General features: G+C 37.1%; 1 protein-coding gene across 1 annotated transcript; it reads right to left on the reverse strand.

Annotated features, from left to right (window-relative positions):
- Positions 1-15976: 15976 nt before the first annotated feature.
- Positions 15977-19009, reverse strand: bsx (brain-specific homeobox). Its single transcript, XM_057821443.1, has 3 exons — positions 18766-19009; positions 17974-18164; positions 15977-16219 (listed from the first exon to the last, which is right to left on the reverse strand). Exons 1-3 carry the CDS (start codon positions 19007-19009, stop codon positions 15977-15979), a joined length of 678 nt encoding a protein of 225 aa, XP_057677426.1.
- Between the last annotated feature and the right edge of the window lie 202 nt (positions 19010-19211).

Here is a 19211-nt window from a genome sequence, read left to right on the forward strand (position 1 = left end):
GAGAAAAGGTGAGGCCTTTAACCCCAAGTACACCATGCCTACCGTCAAGCACGGTGGTGGTAGTATTATGCTGTGGGGCTGTTTTGCTGCCAATGGAACTGGTGCTTTACAGAGAGTAAATGGGATAATGAAGAAGGAGGATTACCTTCAAATTCTTCAAGATAACCTAATGTCATCAGCCCGAAGATTGGGTCTTGGGCGCAGTTGGGTGTTCCAACAGGACAGGACCCCAAACACACATCAAAAGTGGTAATGGAATGGCTAAATCAGGCTAGAATTAAGGTTTTCGAATGGCCTTCCCAAAGTCCTGACTTAAACCCCATTGAGAACTTGTGGACAATGCTGAAGAAACAAGTCCATGTCAGAAAGCCATCAAATTTAACTGAACTGCACCAATTCTGTCAAGAGGAGTGGTCACAGATTCAACCAGAAGCTTGCCAGAAGCTTGTGGATGGCTACCAAAAGCGCCTAATTGAAGTGAAAATGGCCAAGGGACATGTTACCAAATATTAGCGCTGCTGTATGTATATTTTTGACCCAGCAGATTTGATCACTTTTTTTCTGTTCACCCATAATAAAGTCATAAAAGAACCAAACTTCATGAATGTTTTTTGTGACAAAGAAGTATCTGTTCCAATCACTCTATCAGAGAAAAATCAGAGTTGTAGAAATAACTGGAAACTCAAGAGAGCCATGACATTATGTTCTTCACAAGTGTATGTAAACTTTTGACCACAACTGCACATAGTTGGTGAATTCATAACCTGTGTGAATGAACTCTTTAAAGTGCCTGTGACAGCATAGTACAAATCTTATAATAACATTATTATGTGAATTACAATCATATTTTGAGAAGATTCGCCTATATACAACAATTTGGCAAGGTGCAGGTGATGAGAAATTAGTTTTTTAACCCTTTAACACCGAAGCCTATTTTGGCCGAATTTGCATGCCTCTGATGTTGCCTTTATATTTCAAAGAAAAAATTGTTCACAATGGCCAGGTTGGGTCCCTTTTTTCAGGACACCATAACCTCCATGTCCAAACTGTTGTTTTCTTCACTAATCAATTATAATCAACATTTTGGACCCACAAAGAGAAAGAATTTGCAAAATCTTTTTTTCAAAATTTGTAATATTGACGTCCCATTGACAACCAAACATGCTCGACAAACCGTTTTGGAGCTTGATACTATTTATTCAACTTGTCAGGATAAATATTCAATAGAAAAAAATAAGACTGAATAGTTTTATGTTTGACAATTCAACACAAACAGCAGGTATGGTCATACGCGTTTTTTGCCTCTACACATACTATGGTCAAAACACGTTATATACAGCGCAAAATAGTGAGGATTAAAAAAAAAAAAAAAAAAAAAAAAAAATATATATATATATATATATATATATATATATATATATTTTATCATCTGACACAAAAAGGGTTTGGAGGATATCTCTTTGTGAGGTTAGGTATTGTACCCATCACCTTATCAAAAGTATATACATGCAATCAAGCTTCTCGAGTACACACACCTATATACAAATTGAAAAGATTAGTAGAGAAGAAAAAAAATGAAATATTATGAAATATGAATAAAAGTATTTTCTAAAATATTGACAAGTAGTTCAGTTCAATTTTTTCAGGCATACGACTCAATAAAGTTTTTTTTTTTTTTTGCGACTCATTAGTTTCCTCTTGAACAGGACACGGAACTACGTCACAGATGTCACACAGCCTACTCTTCCGCCGTTTGCGCACTGCTGTGACACTTCTCTCTCCGTCACTTGCTGACTCATCCGAGGAAAACAACGAAAAATACGTCTGATCCTCTTCCTTGACTTCATGAAATAATGCATTCATTTACACTAAATTTAGCTCGCCAATTTATTAAAAATGTTCACATTAGGTTCGTCCTTCTTGACCTCACAACAGCTCTTTGGATATGTAGTCTTTCGTGCTGCTTTCGGTCAGTGGCGCCTCCAGAAATTTTTCATAGGGGTGGCCAGATGGGGCCACTTAAAATCTTGAGGTGGCACACCAAAACTAAAAGCCATAATTTCAGGTTTTCATTATATTATTGCAGTAAAAAGGTCAAGGGAAAACTATGAGAAAGACTTAAGGACACGGCTACTGATATACTTTGGTGTATTGTGTAATATTTGATGTTACTAATGATTTGTTGTGCATAGTCCATAACTGTCCAATCAACATTTTGAGTTCCACAGCAATTCTTATTGTTTTGTGTATATATATATATGCCATAAGGTGTAACATTTAACAAAACAAAATCATTTCTGGGGAAAAGCAGGTGCTGGCAGATAGAAATTAAAGCAAGTACAGAGGCAATCATATCTTAACTGGATATTTCGCAACCCAATGTTAATGTGACACAAAAATAATTATTAATGAATGAACAAAACGTAAAAAATACTTCCCAACAGGGATCAACAGATTACCAGGCTATGCCGTATGTGCAACATACACTCATATCGTTTTTTAATGTAACGCAAAAATAATTACTGAATTGTCTAATGGGATGAAATGCATAACTGATGCTACAACAATCTAACGATACAGTGCCCTCCATAATTATTGGCACCCCTGAAAAAGATGTGTTTTTTAGCTTATAATAATTTTTTTTAAATTCAATAATATGGGACCTTCGGGGTGCCAATAATTATGGAGGGCACTGTATACTGGCAAGCAGGGTGGCCAATGGGGTGGCCAACAAATTTATAGGTGGGGCCGTGGCCATCCCTGGCCACCCCCTGGGGCGCCACTGCTTTCCGTTTTGAAAAAGGACAAAAAATGACGGAAATATGGAGATACGCATGGTCCATGCAGCGTTTTAATGCTTATTTATGAGTGCAATAAAACTATAAAACTCAAATGACATTATCTCCTGTTTTACTTGGTCGATTGACTTTAAATAAAAGCTGGTGTGGACATCAACTTCCGCACTTTCAAATGAGAGCAACCAGCGGCACGTGGGTGACGTAATTACAGCGTGACGAGGCTTCAAAGATGATATGTGTAAACATGTCGCTGCCGACACGTTCGGTGTTAAAGGGTTAATCTGCCATTTAGCCCCGCCTGTCAGTATAGCGTTCTAATGTCCCCAGCTGGATGATGACGTCGGCAGGGTCACAATTTCATCTGATTTAGAATTCAGCCCATTGAGGGGGAAGATTCATAATCAGGAAAATACGACATAGAGCAGCAAAATGTCATCATTGTTTTAATTCTCTACTCCAATATTTTTACAGGATATTCTTTTTATCTAAGTATTTTTCCCCATTTGCTAAATAAATGGAATGGTCATGACAAATAACAGTCTTGTACTAAATGGAATATGTTATATTAAAAATGTATTTATTTAGTACGGCAGGGCTAATTTACTGCATAATGGGCAAAACTGCAGACTTCTTCCTCTCCCGAACGGTATTTTATGCCACCGGAGTTAGTCCGGCTTTTGCCATTTCCCTGCCCCGGCTTCGGAGACACAGGAAAGAACAGCTACCTGACATGCTAACCCGTACCGAGCATCTTTTCCAAGTGTTATTCTCGCCTTTTGGACTCATATTACATGGCGGCGGGGTTGATTGTCTTCACCGAATGGCCAGCCAAACCGGCCGACGTCAGAGTGTGGATATGAATATGAATATATGAATATGAAATTAGCTGTTTACAGTCCCTGACAAAAGACTTGTTGCTTATCCATTTTGTAGAAACAATTGCTAATAACCTGACTTTTAATTATTCAATTGGTTTCAAAAATGGCTCATATGAAAGCTAAGACCCTCCCAAATGATCTTGAATGCACAAAAATATATTTGTTTCACTGAAAAAAGATTTATCATTTAATAAAGACATAAAGGTCAAATTTTGGCAAGACAAAAGTATCGCCTACAGAAAGTAGTTTGAAAATTGAACAAAAATGTACTTCAAATTCAAAAATATGTTACATAACATAAGCAGATTAAGTAGTGGTGCTGTGAGATCCAAATTTAATATTTTGTATTACTTCCATGTGCTTGAAGGACTGCATCCATGCGGTTCGGCAAGGATTCATACAATTTATTGATGAAGTCATCAGGAACATCAAAGAAAGCAGTCTTGCATGCCGCCCAGAGTTCATCAACATTCTTGGGTTTCGTCTTCCATGCTTCCTCTTTCATCCTACCCCTGACATGCTCAATGATGTTCATGTCTGGTGACTGGGCTGGCCAGTCCTGGAGGATCTTGATCTTCTTTGCCTTGACGAACTTTGAGGTAGAGATTGAACTATGCGATGGGGCACCATCCTGCTGCAGAATTTGTCCCTTTTTATGGTTAGGAATGTAAGAGGCAGTTAAGATTTGTTGGTATTTCAGACTATTTATGTTGCCTTCCACCCTGCAGATCTCTCAGGGTGCAGACAATTAAAAAACCGTGTGGCATTTGCCAAGGCCCACAGCCTGTCAAAAGGATGGATGCTCTTTTTTCAGTGAAACAAATATATTTTTGTCCATTCAATATCATTTGAGAGGGTCTTAGCTTTCATATGAGCCTTTTCTGAAACCAATTGAACAATTAAAAGTCAGGTTATTAGCAATTGTTTCTACAAAATGGATAAGCGACAAGAGTTTTGTCAGGGACTGTAATGTGTGTGGCCTGTTATAATGTCACCAAGCAGGCTTATGTTTTTATTAGGGCTGTCAAAATTATCGCGTTAACGGGCGTTAATTAATTTTTTAAATTGATCACCTTAAAATATTTGACGCAATTAATGCATGCACTGAATGACCCGCTCACACATTGCCTCAAACAGATTACAATGATGCCATTTATGGACATTAAGAGTGAAGAGAATGCCACCGGCCGCTTGGGGGCAGCGCCGTTCCATACTAATGTTATTCCTTCTAAACGTGGGAGAATTAGTAGTTGTGAGACGTTTATGCTGTTGCATTGTGCTATTTGTGCTCCACACATATTTCTGTAAGTTTTCTTTCTTTTACTGGCAATTATGTGTCTTGTTGTATTTTGGGTAAGATATGTAGAGAGATGTTATAAAGGCGAGTGGACACAGGCGTTCTTTGGACCGCGCCGTTTGTTGGCATAAGCTTCGGCAACTCCTTCACATCAAACATAAGTATCATTTAGTGAAAGCACAACAAAAATAATATTCCTATCTCTCTAAAAAAAATAATGTTCACAAAAAGAAAAGCACTTCCGTCTGTAGTAATGAGGCCCTATTCTCACACAGTTAAACAACAATGCAAAATGAACTGGCATTCCATATCAAAATAGCTGTGCAAAATACAAGTAAAACTTACTCAGACTTTGGTCACTCTATTCTTATTATTGTTATTTTTATTCCTCTTATTATTATTATATTAACTCTACTTTTGATTGAAAATTTTACAAATTTTATTAAAACGAAAACATGAAGAGGGGTTTTAATATAAAATTACTATAACTTCTAACTATAACATTTATCTTTTAAGAACTACAAGTCTTTCTATCCGTGGATCACTTTAACAGAAAGAATGTTAATAATGCCATTTGTGGATTTATTGTTATAATAAACAAATACAGTACTTATGTACAGTATGTTGTATGTATATATCCATCTTGTGTCTTATCTTTCCATTCCAACAATAATTTACAGAAAAATATGGCATATTTTAGAGATGGATTGAATTACGATTAATTACGATTAATTAATTTTTAAGCTGTGATTAACTCGATTAAAAATTTTAATCGTTTGACAGCCCTAATTTTTATATTTAGCACTTGCAGCAGCAATCATGCCTCGAAAGGAAAGAATAAGAAAATTAAAATGTTTTGTTGACCCTTGCTAGTTTGGAATAGGTTACTATTTATTAAAATGAATAAATATGTAATTACGTATTACATCTGCAATGTTTTTTCTTTATTTTATTAATTCACATCGTTCGAAAGAGGTAGCCGGGCTGGCAGTTGCATACGCTGCAAAAGGTGCCATTTTTTCCCCCTCTGAACACGTGCCCCTCATATTGTCTATGTATGTCACTGAACACAATAATAACAATGAACAAATATGTATCATCCTATGTAATTATATTAAAATTTATTTCTACAGTACCCAGTCCATAGTTAGCTGGAATAGGCTTAGCACCCCCGTGACAATGGTGGGGATAAGTGGTACAGAAGATGGATCAATAAACCAGCATGTGCCTACAATAATAAGAAAATGTTGGTTGTAAATAACCCTGGTCAGCCATTGGGTACTCCTGTTTTATAGCTTACCATACTGTGCCAGCATTAAACTATGAGATTCAATTGATCCGGTGCCACTCATCCATAAAGAAGTGTTCCAAAGAACCGGCCCCGTCCTGGGGAAACACTCTAACATCGCTCCTTTTACTAATTGTGCTCTCAGATAATTATCAAAGCTCTATTTACCTCTGAAATATTTTAATTAGATTACTGTCTCTATTTAACCTATTGTGGACTCTTTGAAGCTCTGTTTTGGTGTTAAATCCTCAGATGCCTGATAGGAAACAAATGGCACAGCCCTTTCATTTGATGAGAACCATTGCCTATCGAGACTCAGTCGCTGCATCTGTTTTCAGTTCCACCTACTCGTTTTTACCCCACTGAAAGCCAGTTAATTGAAGGAGTCTTTCACTGCTAGACATGAAGGGCTTCAAATTAGCATCCTTTTCTGCCCATTGGGAAGATGATGCGGACGTGGAAGCTTTGATGTGAGAAGTGCGCTTCAGTAGGCGGCAGCCTTCGAGAAAATGAGCTGATGGCCGTGCTATTAGGGCCAAATGCAGATGCGGCCATGTGTTGCAAAACGCTTAATCTTTTAATTGATCACCTTCTGCACGGCCTATTCTCGTATTTCCCCCTGCTGTCTGATAATCTGAAACGCATTAGGGCATGGCGCGGTGTGGAGTGTTTTTCAAAAGGTAGACATTTTCAAATGGCATGACTACAAATTCAATACAAAAGACACAAGTGTACGCTATTTGAAAACATCATTGAAGGAGAGCTGCAGCTCATTAGTCCTCAAATTATTAAATTGGCATGCATGAAAGGCACTGACATTATTTCATCACATCAGTTCTATTTTAGTGTTACCAAGGCAATAATTAATGACAAATCAGCTTTTCCTGTGAACATATGAAGAAGGCCTGAATAAAAAAATGCACCACTAATGATGCTGAATATGAAACAAATACAAATACACACACTAACCACATACACTAGGCAATTAATTCAATGAATAATGCCTATAGGAAGGTACACAACTGCTGAGCATTAATGAAGTTCAAGTATATAATCTGGAAAATCCAAAAGATAAATACAGTGGTACCTCGACATATGATCGCATCGACACACGATCTTTTCAACATCCGATCTAAAATTTGACTCGCCATTTGTTTCTACATCCAACGACATGCTTGAAATACGACGATTTATGACAGCGTCGCAATTTCTTTGTTTTCCCGCAAGATGGATGCAGGGCGGATTTTCTTGTGAGATCAATCAACATAAGTTCCAAGAATGTTAGTGCAGGTGGTGAAAAAAGGAAAAAGGTGAGGCTTACCATTAAAATTAAGATGGGAATGATACAAAAATATGAGCATGGTGGGCACGTCCATAAACTGACTCGACAATACCATCGTAAAATGTCCAGAATCTCGATAGTCTTCCTCTGACATCCGTTCACCAGTCTTTATAAGTTAAGGTGACGATTATTATTTTGGTAACATCGCCAAAAAAACCCGCCAGCTTCGTCAGGTTTTTAATCATTTATTTCAGAACTTGTGAAACACAACATGCCTATTGTCCGCCTCAGCTGAACAAAGTAAAAGTAAAAAGTCCTCCCTCCCTCACTCTGTCAAGTCAGCCGCGCGGTGCGTTCAGGTACACCACGTAAAACACATCTGCCAAATTAGAACCCCATTCGTTACATTATTACAGGTATTATTATCATTTCTATTATAATATTATTTTTCCTCTTTTTTTATTCATAATTTATTTGTTTTACTCTGTGTACTTGCTAATTGCAATTGTACCGGCAGCATTTATTAAGGATTTAGTGTAGGTTTTCAGGCTGTGGAACGAATTAATACGATTATAATGGATTTTTATGGGAAAATCCTGCTCGACATACAAACATTTTGACTTACAAACAAGGTCCTGGAACGAATTAACTTCGTATGTACTAGAGGAACCACTGTACAGAAACGAAACATCGCCCACCTCATCCCAAGAGCATGAGTGCTCGCTAGTGGATAAACATATTTTCTACCACGTAAATAAAACGATCATACCTCTAGTTTTCAGTGGTCTATTGTAAGGTTGACGGCAGTACTCTATGTGATATGTTTATTTTTTACGGTGCTTTAAAGGCAATTATCAATACAACCAATATTAGTTTATCTTTATTACGGTGCGTTAAAGACGCCGTTTATCTTTTGTACGGTGTTTTAAAGACGCCACGTGATTGAACACCCCAACATGATCATAGGACTTGCAACTGCAAGCTTGTATATGGTAATTTGATTGTATTGTTACATCTCATTGGTATAATGGAGTCATGTAATTATGGCTGCTACGTCAGATTGGTGTAACTGAGCCATTGTGGGCATCCCTGACAAACATAAAGATTAAATAAAGAGTCTAGAGTAGCCTAAAGTAGTGGAGCAAGAGTAGCGTTTCTTCTTCTCAAATCTACTCAAGTAAAAGTATAAAGTATGGCGTTGTAGAACTATTCTTATAAGTACATTTTCATCAAAGCTTTACTTAAGTAAATGTAACAGCGTAAATGCAACGTGTTAATACCAACCTCTGTAAATTGGACCTTTACGTGCGTGATTCTCCAATATACGACTGCATTGAAGTCAGCACGAGATGACAACAGACTAGCAGTTTCTGTGAGTGTGTGAGTGACAGGCAAGTGGCAAGTTGTTTTTCTTTGAAAAAGCGAGGGACCCATGTAGGACAGATTATTAGGCTCAAAGAAAGAAAAAAAAAGGACAATGAGATTAAAGTCATACTCTTAGTATGAGAATAAAGTCGTACTATTAGTACGAGAAAAAACGTCTTACTAATTAGTACATTATTAAAGTGCCTACGACAGGAGAAAAAAAGTCTCAGAGAGCATTATTATGTGAACTACAATCATATTTTGAGACGATTCGACTATATACAACAATTTGGCAAAGTGCAGATGACGAGAAATTTGTCTTTTAATCTGTCGTTTAACCACACTTACCATTATAGGGCTCTAGGGTCCCCAACAGGAGGATGATTTTGGCAGGGTCATGGTTTCATCTGATTTAGAATTCAGCCTGTTGAGGGGGAATCATTCAGAACGGGGAAAATGCGACGAAGAGAGACGCAAAATGTCATTGTTTCAGTCTCTCTACTCCAATATTTGTACAGGATATTCTTTTTATCTCAGTATTTTTCCCCAGTTGCTGAATAAATGGTATGGTCATGACAAATAAGTCTTATGCTAAATGGAATATGACATTTTAGAAATGCATTTATTCAGTACGACATGGCAAAATTACTTCAAAATGGTCAAAACTGTCCACTTCTTGCACCTCCCAAACTATATTTTATGCCACCGTAGTTAGTCAGGCTTTTGTCATTTCCCTGCCCCAGCTTCGGACGAGTGTAAACAAACCAGGAGGCGTGACAGCTAGCCGACATGCTAACCCGACCCAAGTGATGTTTCAAAGTCTGTTCTCGGCTTTCGAATCGAAAAATCACTCAAAACTACCCATGTCACATGGCGGCGGGGTTTTCGATTGTCATCGCCGATCAGCAACCCGCCTGGTGGTGAGCCAGTTACACCTCGTTGCACTCGAAACAGAGAGCAGCGTGCAGTTGTTGTGCAGCTAACATGGCAGAATGTGTCTGAGGAGAACTTTTCTACATGTCCCTCCACGATCAAACGTAAATAAATATTCCTCTATTTAAAAAGTTTGTAGTTTTTACTTTGTAATCGCTGTATTCGTGGCAATTTTTAACACAAAGTTGCAATTTCTAATGGGGTGGAAAATTTGACTGAGGGCAATAAGCAGAGTATAGCGCTCTCCCGGCGGGGTGTGTGCGACAAGCCGCCGGTCGTCTGCCGAGTGGCATTCTCGGTGGACAAGGAGCATGTCAGCCAAAAAATGCAAGCCACCTTTATATTAAAACGTGTGCCATGATCCCAGTATTTGACATGCGATACAAAATACGATGTTTACTCACTTCCTCGAAAGTCCAATGGTCCCACAGTTGTAACACACTTATTTTGGCCGATCTCTGGGTAAACAGGAACTTTCTAAACCCAAAAAGGCTCACACGCCTCTCCCTGGTGCAGCTACAAAAGCCTGCAGCCGTTTGGCTGGCGTGATGCGAAAAATAAACAAATTCATCCGCAAAATCAGCTGAATCCGCAGTCCATCTGCATGCTATACAGCAATGCTGTATTGTGAGATGCTGACCCGGGTGACGTCACATTTGCATTTGTCCTAAACCCAAGACTGGAGCCGGAAGTCACTCATTTTCATGGCGCGGGATTCAAAAATTGAACATGTAAAACGATCGCTTCCACACACATCCAAGCGGTCTGTTTCATTCATGAGCATAAAACACCATGTGAAAAATGAAATAAACATGCTTTTTGGTGTCATACGCACTTTAAAGACATACTATTAGTATGAGAATAAAGTATTATTACGTAAGGTTAATGTAGCTGAATTAACTTCACGTAAATTAGCTTACCTTAGTTGGGAGGTACGATGATGTACTGGTAGTCTCCGGGTTACAAACGAGTTCCATTCCTACGCTGGCGACGTAACCCGAATGTCCGCGTAAGTCGGAATTAACCCTTTACGTACCCCTATATCTCATGATAACTATCCAAAAAGTCCAAAAGTATTGTATTTTGCTTAATGATGAAGGATAAACTGCCCTCTGGTGGAGCGTTGGGTCTGGCTGGACTGTCGCCTTGTTTGACTGAGAAGCAGACTCAGACGTTGTAACAGTCACCTCTGTAAATGGTGTACCTCGCGACATCCACCACGCGGTGGCGCTGCTTTATTTATATTGAATGGTTTCTACTTCTGGTACTGATTACTTTTTGTAAGAGCTCCTGAGTAACGAGTGGTCAAGGAAGATTGATATATTTTTTGTTAATAAAAGTGCATAAGTGGAAGCCTGTCCCCTTTTTTGTTAATTTTATGTACACATCCTACCTGTCACACGTTACAGCATTTGACATGGATAAAGGATAGCTGCACTCTAGTTTGGCCCACATAAAGCTGTAAGTTGTTTCAGATAATATATGTTTGTGTATGCATTTGTAATTAGGCTTACAGCTACAGTTTGTGGAGTTACGTGTGAGCGATTTGATGTGAGAGTTGTAAATTCGTTAGCATTCGTAGCATTTAAGGTAGCAGACTAATTTACATATTGAAGAGACTAGATCAGGGGTCCCCAAACTTTTTCCTGTGAGGGCCACATAACTTTTCCCTTCTCTGATGAGGGGCTGGGGTCAGTTTGTAACAGAAAAAGTGTGACGATTGCTGGAGTGCCTAAATGTTTTTCAGAAAGCCGTAGTTAAATAACCCTTTCTGGATTCTTCACGGAACAAAAGTAAATAAAATAAAAGTAATAATATAATAATAATAAATAATAATAAAATTATCAATTAAATAGATCATAACCAAATAACCCTCTCTGAGTTCTTCACAGGAAAAGGCCAGGAAATAAATAACACTATTGAGAAAAAAAAAAAAAAAAAAAAAAAATTCAAAATGCTCTCTGGTATTGTTCAGGGGGCCGGACTAAATGTGGGCCGTAGTTTGGGGACCCCTGGACTAGATGGATGTTTGAACACCAGTTGTTTTGTATCAAGTGTTTTATTGTTAAAATGCTTGTCGTTTTGACCATAAGTGTACATTTGTTTGTTACAGCTTTACAAATTGTCAAAAGTGAAGGACGTAAAAAGCTTCAAAAAGCACAATTGCAATTACAAAATAACACACAGGATTAAATTAAATCTACATTTACTCATACACCAATTTCCTTATTTTTTGTACATCCACCCACATGTCTTAGTACATGCATATTGATGATCAAAGACTTGAGTATACAAAGGGGGATCATCTTGAAGTGTTTGTTACTTATTATGTACCAGGATGGGTGTCCAAAACCTTTTTATAAATGAGAAACTTACAGAAAATTCCAAAGATCTCAAAACTGTCTATTTTTCACTCACCTGATTTGACCTACTACCTCGTGTTTAAAATCTATGTTGCCCCAGAAGGCAGAAATTTTAAGCTTTCCAATGTTTTTGAAATTTGGCCAAGTTTGGGTTCTCAGAGAGGAACTTCAAGTCACCTGAGTGTTTTCCGCCATATATTGTATATGGCATGGCATATCGCATTTCCCCCGATATGTTAGATGATAATCGATCCCAAAAAAAGAAAAATGAAAAAAAAAAAAAAAAAAAAAATTTCAAAGGGTAAATATATGAAAAAGAAAATCTCGACCACTACTCATTGTCAGCGATTTCAGCATCGCGACCCTTGTTATACAAGTATTCCCATGTTTCTCTGTTAAAATCCCCCCAAAATCCGGTTTTGGCCATTCACAGCTGTGTCTTGACACTCAGTGATACATGCTACATGGATTTTTTGATTGAAACAAGGTAAGTATACGATAATATCTAATTAAAATCATGGCGTATTTAATTATGCTTTCTCATGCTCCCACCTCCAGTTAGGGTTTTGCTGGTTTTTTTTGTTTTGCTTGAATATGAATAACTGGGAAACTTCAACCTTTAAAGTGTGATGAAATAGGGCCAGAGTTAATATTTCATGTAAAATTTATTTCAAATTCATTGCTCAGCTTCCAAAATTAAACAAATGCTAAAGAAACTCCCATCCTGGCTAAAATATTAGTTGACAAAGTGGTTAAAACAAGTATAGTTCCAAAATTATTATGATTTTGTTTTAAGTTATATTGTAATTATTTAAAATACAACAAAATAGAATTTTTCATCTCTCACAGTTGCCTGCAAGTGAAGATAAAGCTTTCCAAAGACCCTGCAGAGAGGAGCCTGAGGTAGCTTCCGCAGTGCTTACTACAAATCCTATCCCTGATTAGAATATTCTCAATATGCACCCTTTTCGTAGGGTCTGCAAGTCACAGGATCAATTAAGTACGCAAATATTATATGCTCTTTTACATTCAAATTACAAAATCACAAAAAAATTAGCCTAATTTGCCCAAAAAAAGTTTGCTAGCTTGAAGGCTACGAATGCTAACGTATTTACAATTCTCATAGCGATGTTTAATTTCAATGCAAACCTGTTTAAATTGTTAATATTTGACATAATCGCAATGCAGCCTCCAGTATACCAAAAAATGGAACAATAAATATTGTTGTGTGTTTATTTAATTATTAGTTTGACACTGTCCTCTTTACGTTGGGTCCGGTCGTTTAATCATCCCCCTTTCTGTTTATGTCCATGAAGAAGCCTACACGACTGGACAAACTTTTGCTAGCATACTAAGTATATACCTGTACATATGGTGGAAAACACAGACAAGACTGAAAAAGCAGTTTCTGCTCTAGCACCCCTCTTTAAAATAAACTGCTGTATTTTAAGCCAAAAGAACTGTTGTGTTCGATAGAACAATATGTCAATATGCTGCCATAGCAGATTCATGGCGCATTAAGCCCCCGAACTATTTTTAATTTGTCCGTTTTACTCTGGAAACCCCCGTTTACAGACGTCGCGCAACCGCTTTTGTTTCAACCCAGCCATTAAAAGAAGGTAATTAATTATATTTATATTCAAAATGTTTGTCATTTTTGGCTTAGAATCATTAATTGATGTCTAATATTTTGTTTGAAAAAAAAAAAAACTTTAAAAAGTTATTCACTCGTATATTTTAAACTTTTAAACAAATTACGTCACAATGAAAAAAATGGCGTCTGTAAATAAGCCAGGGATATCTACCTCATAACTATTGCTTAATTGTATTTTTTTGTTTGTTACTGTTGCATTTTCCTCGATGTTAGATGACAAATAATCGATTAAAGAATGCTTGAAAAGAAAACGTTTAAAAGGGTAAATATATGAAAAAGAACATCTTGACCGCTCCTTGATGTCGGCGATTTCTGCATCGCGACCCTTGTTATATTACCATGTTTCACCCATAAAATCCCCCCAGAATATGGCTGTGGCCATTCAGATCTGTGTCTTGACACTTGGTGATACATGCTACGTGGAGTTTTGGATCGAAACAAGGTAATACACAATAATATCTCGTTAAAATAATGGCGTCTTTAATTAAGTATTAGTGTTTCGCTGTTTAAAAAAAAAAAAAAAAGAAAGCCCTTCTGTTCAAAAAAACTTTTCCCCACAAAATTGAGATTTTCAGCTTTCCAGTAATGTATCAAACGTGCATATCGGACAATTCTTAAATTTGGCTATATTGAGGAGTCTCAGAGCGGAACTTCAAGTCACCTGAGTTTTTTTTCCTGCCATATACATTTCGTTGTCATTTAATTTGTATACTGGGGCATTTTTTCATCACTTTTGGTGGCATGGTTGTCATTTAGTTGACTGTTAGATACTGCTGTGCAATAGAAGTTCAACTCAATAAATGCAGTCCTGTTTTCTGTTGTGATTGTTACGATACAATGTAAAGTCAACACCACCAATTATACACACACGATTTCTGTCTATATCAAACTTTGATTCCATGTATAACTGACATATGTGGAACCCCCCACAAAAATTCTTGCCTCCCTCTCGCCATTTGTAAATACAGTACTTTTTTTGTAGATCCGCCCCTGCTTGTACAGTGTCTGGAGGAAATTATTTTTCGTTGTAATTTAGAAAAAAATGTCTGTTTTGAATTGTATTTTCCGTTGATATCAACTTAATTTCATGGAAGGCTAATCAACAAAGCAACAAGTTTTTTTTTTTTTTAAATAAAGAAAATCATTTGCCCCCCCCCCCCCCAAAAAAAAGTAATTTCAATTTCATACGAACAAAATAAAACAGCAATAGCAATAAAGCAAACTAAGTCGTCAGAGTTTTATTAATTTATAGAATAAGCACACTCTTCGAGTATCACACAGAACACCGGTCAAACACTGTGGCTTACCCGTAAAAATTCCTAATTACTCGGGGAAAAATAGAGATGATCAATGTCCCGCGTTGTTCCTTCCACTTGCCAATCTGCTAGAACACACAATTTTTATTTATCTGCCACTTGTTATTAAGCACAACACACAACAGGCTAACGAATAACCCGACTTCATAATGGGTCCAAAACGGGGTCCGTGATCAGAGTGCGTCTTTTCAAAAATGGTTTGACTGATAAACATCAGTGATGAGGGTATAATGTGCATGAAACAAAAATGAATATGGTTTATTTAGCGTTTTCCTAAACAGGACAGTAGAAAAAACTAATCCATTTTAAAATTAAACAACGGGTGTGCTTTAATTTTTTCCCCTCCAATAACTGATTTACTGAGAAATCAATGCACGCCAATGATTTTGATAGTAAACTTTATAGAAGTCACTCGAGGATGTAAATATAAATGTGTGTCTAGCCTTTATGAACATTGACAAGCTATTAAAAAAAAAAAAAAAAAAAAAGAGCAATCCTTCGGTGTGTCCCAAATAAGCCACCGTTCTAAAATTCAAAACATATAAAAAGCAAATAACGTGGATAAATTAAGTAATTTAATAGCTGACATTTAATGTTAGATTTCCTCATATATTTTGAATTTATTTACAAAGACGTACCGATTTACTTTTTAAACTGTCAACAGGTGCATGATCGCATGCCACGGTAGGCCTATCATTTTTCAACGATAAATATTTATCATGACAATAATATAAAGACAGCGTTATTTACAAACGTATATACAATGTGCGAGTAGCTGCGTGTAAAACAGCCACGCGTCCTACTATAGGAGATGATCCGGAGAGCAAATGTCATCCTCAATATCCACATCGTCGTCGTTTTCTTCTAGCAAATATGTGTCCCGCTCTGTTGGTCTTTTCAGTTCCTCGCCGCTCTTCTCGGTCAATTCACTCTCACTCAAGTTTTCTACCGATCTCTCCATCTGTCCGGGTGTCTTGTGCTCATCCTGGGCTTTCCTCAACTGCTTCTTGTGCTTCATCCGCCGGTTTTGGAACCACGTTTTCACCTGCAACCAGTAAAGAAACGCATTGAAAATAAATAAATAAATATATATACTTTATATATAAATATATATATGTTTGGTCTCAACATTGGTAGGGACGAAATAACAGCAGAACCTCCACGTACACTTTTGCTGGGGACCGAACATTAATAATACCAATTGGGTGCCAATAATACAGATAGGGTGAACGGGGGTCAGGGCTACATTTCTGACAAATATGAACCTAATTAATTGATAGGCTAAATGATCAATGCAAAAGCAATCTGCATTGACTTATAGTAACTTTCATATGTCTTGGTTCAAGTGATACACCGTTCGAGTCAAACCTTTGTTTTCAAAAACTACTAAAGAAGCATTAGAACACATTCCAAAATAAATGTCTGGATTTTTTCAGCAAATTTAAATTGCAATATTTGAATATAACTTAAATTATGTTAACATACACAATAAATACCAATTTGTTAACTATCCAGTGATGCAAATAAATAAATAAATAAATAAATAAATATACATAGTCAGGGAATAACAAAAATAAATAAATGAAATGGAGCCTTCCTTCAGGTTTAAGACTACTTATTTTGCCCACAAGCACTGCAGCCAAACTCAACAGAAATGAAAGCTCCTTTGGGCTGCTTAACCCTTTATTGCCAAATGTATCACATTTGATACACCTAAAATTTCATAATTTTGAGACTAATTCAGAATTTTGACATTTGTTTTTTGTAAAAAACAAAAAAAATGATGGATGCAAGTCAACACATGCATCTGCAGGTTCCATGAGGGAAAAAAAAACAGGATTTAGCAAGGGTTATAGATATTAGAGCACTTATTACACATAGAGTCATTTCGACTTTTCTTTTTACAAATTTGGAAAAAAAAAAAGGTTTCATTAGGACCTTATTTTTCAGATTCGGGGATTCTCTGATAATTGCTTCATGTTGCGGGTATTTAAGGGTTAAGCACCACATAAATAAAATAAAAATGACAACAAAAAATGACAGTGGCTGCTGCTGCTGGCCCAAAAAAAACTTCTAATACCCCTCCTATTTGATGGGGGCGGAGGAATCGGCATGTTCTCACATGTTCTATAAGTCATCAACCAATCAAACGTGTGTTTGAGAGGAAAAATGGACCGGCACATTCAGCAAGTGAAAGGGGTAAATCTGAACATTATGAAAATGATTCACTTAATAATAGTAGGGTCAATTCTATCCCTACAAGATATTGGAAGACAATTTAAATTACCTATATAACTGAAGTCATGAATCATGGTATAATGCATATAAGGTTGCTTAAAAGTTGGTGGGGACAATTTGAGCTTCCGAAAAAGCTGGTATAGTGTCATGTCCCTATACCGTCCCTAAGCAAACCTAACGCCCTTGAATGTGTGTGTCTGAATTAACGCATAAATGAAATATCCCACGGATCCTTGAACTGAAATGCATGTTCTACAGCGGATCTCTCAATTCATGAAATGTTTCATGTTTGGAGCATCAATTATTGTTTGCTTCCATTTATCCACCAATTGCAATATTTTTGTTTATATGAACGTTCATCCAAAATAAATCTTTGGCCGTATACAAGAGTGAAGTCAAGTCGGTCGTTTTGAATAGTTAAAATGATCTCTACAATCCATTCGCATTCGTTTCTTGATTTAAACAAAACAAACATGAATTTAAAAAAAAAAAAAAAAAAAAAAAAAAAAAAAAAAGCTGTAAAAAATGTTATATATTTTTCCTGTCCTTTTTCTGTTGTACCTGCGTTTCCGACAGGCTAAGCGCAGTGGCAAGCTCCACTCTCTCAGGTGTGGACAAGTAGCGCTGGATCTCAAACCTCTTCTCTAAACCAGAGAGTTGCGAGTCGGAAAAAACCGTCCTTGCCTTCCTGCGTCTGCAATGCTTCCCCGGTAAATCTGCGTGGTGCTGGAACAAGGCCGGCATCTGCATTCCTAGAGGGGGGGAGGACGAAGCATAGAAACTAAATAAAACATAAAATTACTATAAACCTATAATTGTCTTTAATACTAATTGGTAAATGAGTGTTTTGCATCAGAAGACAGTAAGGGAATCAATTAGACTCTGTCCATAAACTTGTAGAGTAATAAAAAACTATACATTTCAAATTCATCATCAATATTAAATATTCAGACTTCGCAATTTACACCAATAAAAAATGAGATTGCCAATTTTTAAAATTTGGACGTTAGTATGACGCGAGGGCCAATCCAAACAGTATTGTTATAGTTGTAAAGACACTTTCAAATAAATATTTTTAAATGGGCAGCATTCCCTTTGATGTGGAATTCGTTCATTTTTCAATAACGAATTGCCAATTAGTTTTTGTGAATTAAGAATAACATATTGCGCTTTGGAGAGGAGGGTCATTTAAACCTCAATGTCAATTTCATATTTGCTTGGATTTTAACCTTGAACTTTAAAATGTAATACGTGAAAGCCAAATTATAATTTCTTGATGACACTTAAAAAATATATGTATAAATGTTCGATGGTTCAACCTAACCAACTATAGATTATTAGATCTCTACTTACCAGATGTAAAGAAGTACTGGTGATGTTCCGGTTTGTGGAGCGGATGGTGCGGATGCGGGGCCAATACTGGCGTTGGCATCAATGGGTACCCATACTCCAGGATCGGCATACGCGAGGCCACGGTGCTACAGAAAGGCGATTGAATAACCTCTCTCAACGGCTTGGGCTTGTGCAATAAGATGTCTTCTATAAAAAATGACGTTGACCTCTGCGTGGGACCCGGTGTTGGATAGTTCATGCTCATGATGATAGTTATTAAAATAAGCCCTGCTGTTATTCAAACATGCAACAGCGCCAACCTCCGAACTCTTTCTTGGATTTAAAATGTTTCCCGTCAACACGTCCTATATATCTCGGAAAGGGCAGATTGCCATCAAGTTGTTCTTCAGACAGAACTGTGGAAATTGGTTTACCCATCAGCCAATTAGAGTACAGATGGGCGGGAG

Source organism: Corythoichthys intestinalis, chromosome 18 (genome assembly GCF_030265065.1).
Source record: "Corythoichthys intestinalis isolate RoL2023-P3 chromosome 18, ASM3026506v1, whole genome shotgun sequence".
In the NCBI taxonomy this organism is placed as follows: domain Eukaryota; kingdom Metazoa; phylum Chordata; class Actinopteri; order Syngnathiformes; family Syngnathidae; genus Corythoichthys; species Corythoichthys intestinalis.